This window comes from Seriola dumerili, unplaced genomic scaffold (assembly GCF_002260705.1).
Source record: "Seriola dumerili isolate Sdu_G_001 unplaced genomic scaffold, Sdu_1.0 BDQW01000066.1, whole genome shotgun sequence".
In the NCBI taxonomy this organism is placed as follows: domain Eukaryota; kingdom Metazoa; phylum Chordata; class Actinopteri; order Carangiformes; family Carangidae; genus Seriola; species Seriola dumerili.
The window spans coordinates 2,307,043-2,314,391 of record NW_019174321.1 but is presented as its reverse complement, the minus strand read 5'-3'; the positions used below and the strand labels follow the sequence as shown (position 1 = coordinate 2,314,391).

The 7,349-nt window shown below is 40.3% G+C and overlaps 2 protein-coding genes across 2 annotated transcripts in view; both read left to right on the top strand.

Moving 5' to 3' along the window:
• The window catches only part of LOC111219512 (E3 ubiquitin-protein ligase TRIM39-like), an 11,228-nt gene extending 10,580 nt beyond the window's left edge, over positions 1 to 648 (top strand). Inside the window, exon 2 of the mRNA XM_022742209.1 lies at positions 368 to 648. Coding sequence (XP_022597930.1) covers positions 368 to 519 — 152 coding nt within the window. The 3' untranslated portion in view covers positions 520 to 648. The remainder of the gene's footprint in view (positions 1 to 367) is intronic.
• The window catches only part of LOC111219342 (zinc-binding protein A33-like), a 17,768-nt gene that overhangs the window by 9,648 nt on the left and 771 nt on the right, over positions 1 to 7,349 (top strand). The gene's annotated exons all lie outside the window — the stretch shown is intronic.

Here is a 7,349-nt window from a genome sequence, read left to right as displayed (position 1 = left end):
ATCCTGGGCTCTGAGGGTTTTGACTCAGGGACTCACAGCTGGGACGTTGACGTTGGAGACAATAAATTCTGGTTTTTGGGAGTGGCTACAGAGTCTGTGAAGAGGAAAGGAAACATACGGTCTGGAAGATGGATAATAGGATTGTCTAATGGTAAATATAAAGCCTTCTCCCCATCAGGCCGACCAGTTTTTCTGTCAATTATAGAAACGATTCAGAAGATCAGAGTTGAGCTTGACTGTGACAGAAGAAAACTGTCTTTCTCTGATCTCGATACTGATGAGCACATTTACACCTTCAAACGCACTTGTGCAAAGAAGTTGTTTCCATTCATTGGCAATAGAGATGAATTCCCCATTCAGATTTTACCAGAGGAGGATGAGGATGATGACAGCGACAATGACAGCGATGATGATGGCGATGATGATGATGATGATGATGATGAGGACGACGACACTGATGACAGTTACCATGACCAATGTAAATTACTGATGAAGAATATAAGGAGATTAATGTCTTGAGGAAATATGAAAACATTTCCAACATACAGATGATCCTGTATAAAACTGAGTAAGAGACACTTTATTTTGGTGATTCAGGAACTGATATGACAAAATATCTTATATTTTAATTTGCTCTTTATTTTATACATTAATATTTGGTCTCTTTACCCACTGTACCTTGTAGTTCCTTCAGGAATAGACGTATGTAGCCCCACGTCACTCTAGCTCGTCCTCTGTGGGCTCTGACTGTGTGTGACAGAGCTGCTATTCTCTCTGCTCAGAGCCTCCGATCTTCTTCTTCATTCGATCCGACTCTTCTGGCTTCCCCTCTTCCTCCCTCTAGAGCAGTGATCCTGGCCTCCTCTTTCCTCCTCTAGTAAACTGGTGAAGCTTCTTAATCTGCTCCTTTAACTCTGCTCCTCTCTGTTGTGTTGGGGCCTGGACCTTAATGGTGTTTTGCTGTTTGATCATAGTTTCCTTACTTGTTCAAACAGCTTTCAGTTTCTCTTGTGTAAAGGCTTCAGCGGATTTCTGGAAGCTCCTTTTTGCGTTTCCTGTGCAGCTTCATCAATGGGACAGAATTGGTGATTACTGTGTGCTTTTGAGAATGCAGACACACGACAACACACTGGCTGCTGATGGTCCAGACACGAAGAGTTTGGAGTTTCTCAGAGTGCAGGACTGCAGAGAGGACTCAGACCTGCATGAAGGCTCTCTGATCTCTCTGCAAGTAAGAAAGTCTCACACAGGTTCTTTAAAGGCCAATACGAGGTGGATCACTCTCTTGATGATCTTCTCTTTACAAACTGGACACTCCTGTATAGGTTTCTCTTCTCCACCACTCTGCAGACAGTCTTTACAAAGAAGCTGTGGCTGCACGACACAGGACGACAGATTTTGAAAATATCCTGGCAGACTGGACAGGATAGATCGTCTCTGACGTGGCAGTACATTGTCCTTCCAAGTGAAGATTAAAACACCAGCAGGCAACTTGAAGGAAAGGTCCGTTTCTGTGGTTTCCTACCTCTGTTTGGAAATGTGTCGTTGGAGTTGAATGGTCTGTTTGCAGATCAGTTAGCAGCTGGACGTGTTGGTTTTCAGTATTTCCGTGTTCTGTGCTTGTGGCTGTGTTGTATTTCAGTAGAAAGTTGTGAGTTTAGTCCAAAGTCCTCTCTCTAGTTTCTCCTCCCTGCGTATAGGACCCACACTTCCCTAACACATTCATCAGAGGAACGTGTTTCCTGTGTGAGACAATGAGGTGTTTCTCAGAACCTATCTCAGCTTCTTACTACAAACTAGATTTTAAATTGTCATTGTTCAGCGTTGAACTCACAGCCCGATGCTCTATTCCTTTCTATAAATATTAGGATTGCGCTGTTTTGTTTTTAGCTGGGAACATTACTTCTTGTTTGTACACAGAGTGAGCTGTGGCAATGCAGAACTGAAACAAAACACACCACTTACATGCCTGACGCAGCAGGATGCGCAGAGAGTTGATATGTCAATTTAATACATCTGGAGTTGTTTTTAACCGTTCAGAGTTAGTCAGCTTCTGTTGCCAGCTGTCCTGGTTTCAGTTGGTTCTGAAGAGTGACTTCCACAGTTCATATAAGCGGTTTTACCCAACACCAGCACACTGCGTTAATAAGAGATGATGTCCACAAGGATTAGCACGGATTTATGAAAGACAAAGGGAAGGAGAGAAAAAGAAACTGATTCTAGAAACTCAGCCATGCAGTCAGGCGACAGGAGAAACCAAAGAACTCAGCGAGGCAGAGAAATAAAACTGTTCAGGATTCGAACACTTCTGTATTTCAGACCATAATCAAATAATAAAACCTAAATCTCAAAAACTAAAGATTTGTTTGAACTGCTTTAAAATAACTAGATTTCATATACAAGCGATCGAACATCTGTCAATATGACACAACTATAGGATGATATGCTTAAACGAAATACGCGTAAAGACCTGGTTGCGATAGACAACAAGATGCCGCAGTGCTCTCAGAACGACACCAAATGTGATTTTCCTTATTTTATATTGTTGCTATTTTTTGAATTTTTGGTTTTTAGATTAAGTAATGCTTTTAGTGCATTGCCCTGAGACGTATTTGTAGGTTGTTTCAAAATTAGGTCTGAACCGCGATGACACATGGTGATTGGAAGCTAACTGTTAAAAAATCTTCAACCTGTTTATCAGGACTTGTCAAGAGATGGTGTGAAAGGGAAAGAGCTTTCAACAGCTTCGGTGGTACATTAAGAGCTATCCATGGCGTAGAAATATTCAGCTGTTTAATTATTTACTTCTTCTCTTTATAATACCGTAAAACCCACTTTTCCAATAGAAATGTGGAGGAGAAAACTGAGAGTAAGTTTATTTCCCAGTAATTTAAAAGTTTACATTCTGAGCATGTATCTCGGTTTTCTTATTGTACCGGGTTGCTGACGCCTTCGTTTAAACAAATATAGCACACACTCGAGTGCTGCCAAAGACATATAAATTTTTTGAATTGTCTTTTATTAAGCCAACACAAAAAGCACCTTTAAAACGAGCAAGATAACCGACGGAACAACAAATGAGGCAACAGAAAAGCAAGACAAAAAGAATGACACTATCAAAAGAAAAATATTAAATATTAAAAATAAAGAGAAAAAATCTAAATAAAAAGAGATTTTGTTCATATCAGATCCTGAACCAACCAAAATAAAGTGTCTCTTACTCTGGTCTCATACAGGATCATCTGTATGGTGGGAATATTCATTCCAAAGAAATTATAATATTATATTTTTTGTATCAGAGCTACTTTACAATGAAAATTAAAAACTGAGACAACTTCAGTTTCTAAATCACAGCATCACAAAAGAAAAATCTCAAAACAAAATGAAATAAAATGACTGAGAGCAAATTTATAAAAATGATTCTACTTTTACAGCAGGATTTTTTCCTGCTCATCATTCCATTTGATACAAATACTACTGTAATGAACGATTAGATTAATTTAGATTCATTAGACAGTAAACCTGTAAATGTGCATCACTGTGTCACTGTCATCGGAATCATCATCATAATCACCTATGATTAGGTCAAAGATTGCAAATCACTATTCATCATTCATCATCCATGATCATAAGATCATCATCAAATCTAGCATTCAGTAAAATCTTAATTGGGGATTCATGCTCTAATGCTTATGATGGAAAATAGCTCTTTTCAGTGAAGTGTGTGTTCAAGTGTAATGTGTTCATTAAGTATGCATGATACAGAGAATTGACAATGTTTCCTGATAACAGTCCAAGGCTGTACTCTGAATCTTTCTGAAGCTTCTCCCACTGAGAGAACAACTGGTTGTCTGATGAGAGAAGGGCTTATATACTTTACCATAGACAACCCATATTCTCCCATATTCCAGACTGGTACGTTTCCTTTCCTCTATCACAGACTCTTGGTGGCCACCTCCCAAAAAACCAGAATTTATTGTCTCCAACGTCAACATCCCAGGCTGTGATCCCCTGAGTTAAAAACCCTTCAGAGCTCAGGACCAATGTGAAAGGTTTCACCACATCCCTCTCTGCAATTTTTCAGGGGAAGCTTCTGTATTCTCTCTCGTCTCACACTGGTAGATCCTTCAAAACAGGATGAGTTTCTGGATGAGCAGTGTTGTCCAAACCACAGGACTGGTAGGGAGACCATGTCCTTCATCTTGTCCCAGATGTGAAGTCAGGTTGGCCCAGATGTGTTGGCCTGGCTCCTATCAGAGCTCCTTGAGACCCAGCTTGGATCAATCCAGCAGGTGGTCCGCGCATGCCTGGACTGCTTTCCACTGTAATACCCTTTGTGAGTTCCTCAGGAATGAGGACGTCTTCATCTCTCAGGCTCGTCCTCTGTGGCTCTACTGTCGGTGGTTGACAGAGCTTGCTTTTATTCTCTCTGGCTCAAGAAGCCTCCATTCTCCCTGTACATCATCGCGACTTTCTTCTTCTCGCTCCTCTTCCTCCCTCATGGAGCATGATCCTGGCCTCCTCTTTCCTCCTCTAGAAACTTGCGTAAGCTCTTAAACTGCACTCGCTTAATCTGCCTCTCTGTGTGTTGGCCTGGACCTTAAATGTGTTTCTGCTGTTTTGAAATCAAAGTTTCCTTTTAACTTGTCTATATCAGCTTCAGTTTCTCTTGTAAAGGCTTCAGGGATTTCTGAGCTCCTCTCTGTGATCCTGTGCAGCTTCATCGATGGTTTGACATCTGTACTTTACTGTGATGCTTTTGAATGCAGTACAGACGAGACAGACTGTCTGCTATGGTCTCAGACAGCAAGAGTTGAGTTTCTCAGAGGTCAGCAGTGACTGCAGAGAGACTCAGCCCTGCTGAAGCTCTCTGATCTCTCGCAATAAAGAAGCCTCACCACAGGTCTTTAAAGCCAAGTTACGAGGGTGTGACACACTGTGAGATATTTTCTTACAAAACTGACACTCCTGTATTGGTTTCTCTCTCACCAGGCTCTGGAAGGACAGTCTTTACAGAAGCTGTGGCTGCACGACAGACGACAGATTTTTGAAAATATTCCTGGCAGAGCTGGACAGGAGAGATCGTCCTCTGACTGTGCAGACATTGTCCTTCCAAGTGAGATTAAAACACAGCAGCATAACTTGAAAGAAAGTCGATTTGAGTGGTTCCTACCTCTGTTGGAAATGTCTCTTGGAGTGTATATGGTCGGTTCGCATATCAATAGCAGCTGGACGTTGTTGGTTTTCCAGTATTCACGTATTCTGTCTTGTAACTGTCGTCTGTCAGTCGAGGCGTAGTTATGTCGTGAAAGTGGAATCGTCAGGCCTCTCTTTAGTTCTAACTCTCCTCCAAGTATAGATGAAGAATGTGACTCTGTATGCAGGTTCTACAAGAGGTAACCTGCTTCATACCCATTTCCCTGGCAAAATCTACCTTCCACTTTGAAAACACCATTTCATTGTAAATGAAGATTAACACGAAATTTCTCCATCTATGTTCGTTCTACCTACCTAGAATGTAAGTCACTAGCATGATGACGATTCCCCCCAGCAAGGCGACCAAATGACCACGAAGTGTTGAAAAATTATCCCCGGTGTCCCCAAATGTTAAGGAAAACTGCTTGAGAAAGTAAATCCGATTTCCACCACTTTAATTGGTAATCTCGCCTTCTCGAAAATTGAATGGAGTTCTTCCTGTGGCCCACACCCCACCCCCAAGTATTGAGCTCCAATCTGTTCAGTCCCTTTTTCCGTAATCCTGCTGACAAATAAACCAACGGTTGAAAACATTACCTTCCTTTGGCACGTCGAGCGCAGGAAATCATTGCATTCCACTGTCATCTGTCAGCCAATTTAAATCCCTGTATAACCGCTAATCAACTGCCTCCACCCACCTTGTTCAATGCAAAACTGAAATCACTTATCACTCCTATGACAGCCAGCAATGGACAGGACAAGTGAAGTAATTCTCAATACATGGATGTTGTGTTTAACTGGTTATAACTTGTTTTACTATTATATGTAATGCTTTGTGATTCTGAAGTGTTTGTAGGTGGTTTCAATCTAGTACCCGCACTATTGTTGGATACTATGGTCTTAAAATCTCTTCACCTGTTTTATCAGGACTTGTCAGAGAGTTGTTGAAGGGAACAGAGCTTTCAAGCGCTCGTTGGTAACAAAGAGCATCCATGGCTGAAATATTCAAATGTTTAAATTCATTTATCTCTCTTTCTCTTGACGTCATGTATAATACCGATACTTAAAGACTGATCTGCTCATCCTATATCCAATCAGAAATGGACAGGAGAAACTGAGAGTAAGTTTTATTCAGTAATTTAAAATTTACATTCCTTGAGCACATGGCTATTTCTGATTTGCTTGATTTTATAATGAACAAGCAACAGTATGAGTGACAGATATCAGTTTCTAAATCACCAACTTTACAAATCATTTCTACCCCCCAAAATGAGTCTTTAATGGCTGTTTTATTAGACATTTAGACCAATCTCGGAGGGGCGCGCCAAAGAGAGGAAGAAATCCTTTCAAAAATACACAAGCATACGCTACAGTACTATAACAAAGGATCAATAGGAAAGAAACAACAGGATGAGGCTAAAAAATCAGCGACTATCAAGAGTAATATATTATATAAATATTTTAATAAGAGAGCAAATAAAAATATAAAGATATTCTTGTCATATTCAGTTCCTGAATCACCAAATCAAAGCGTGTCTCTACTCTGTCTCATTACAGGATCATCTGTATGTTGGAAAAGTTTTCAGTATTTCGCTCAAGAACATTAATCTGCTAACGTGCTGACATCATCAGTAATTACAATTTTACATTTAATTTTCTTGTTCAGAGAACATTTACAACAAGAATAAAAACTGAGACTAACTTCAGTTCGCTAAATCAACCAGCATCACAAAAAAATTTTCAAAACAAATAATAAATGATTAAATATGAAGTGGATGAGATCAGAATAAAATGATTCTACTATTTACAGACAGGATCACTTCGTCTAGAGATTGGTGGGTCATGTATCACTCTCACGTTTTTCTGCAAACTCCTATTCATCGCTGCTGCTCACTAGTAGTAATCATTGTGATACCATGCGATACACTGGAAATGACATTAGATTAAAGTCAGATTCGCAGTTAGATTATTGTTATTTCATCTATTAACCCGATAGGACGAAATCAGGTGTAGCATTTGAAACCCAATTTGTCGTCTTCATCGCTAACTGTCATCATTGTCGTCCTCATACATTGTCGCTGTCCATTTCGCTGTCATTGTCGGCTCTCATCATCCTCATCCTCCACTCCGGTTAAAAATCTGAATGGGGGAAT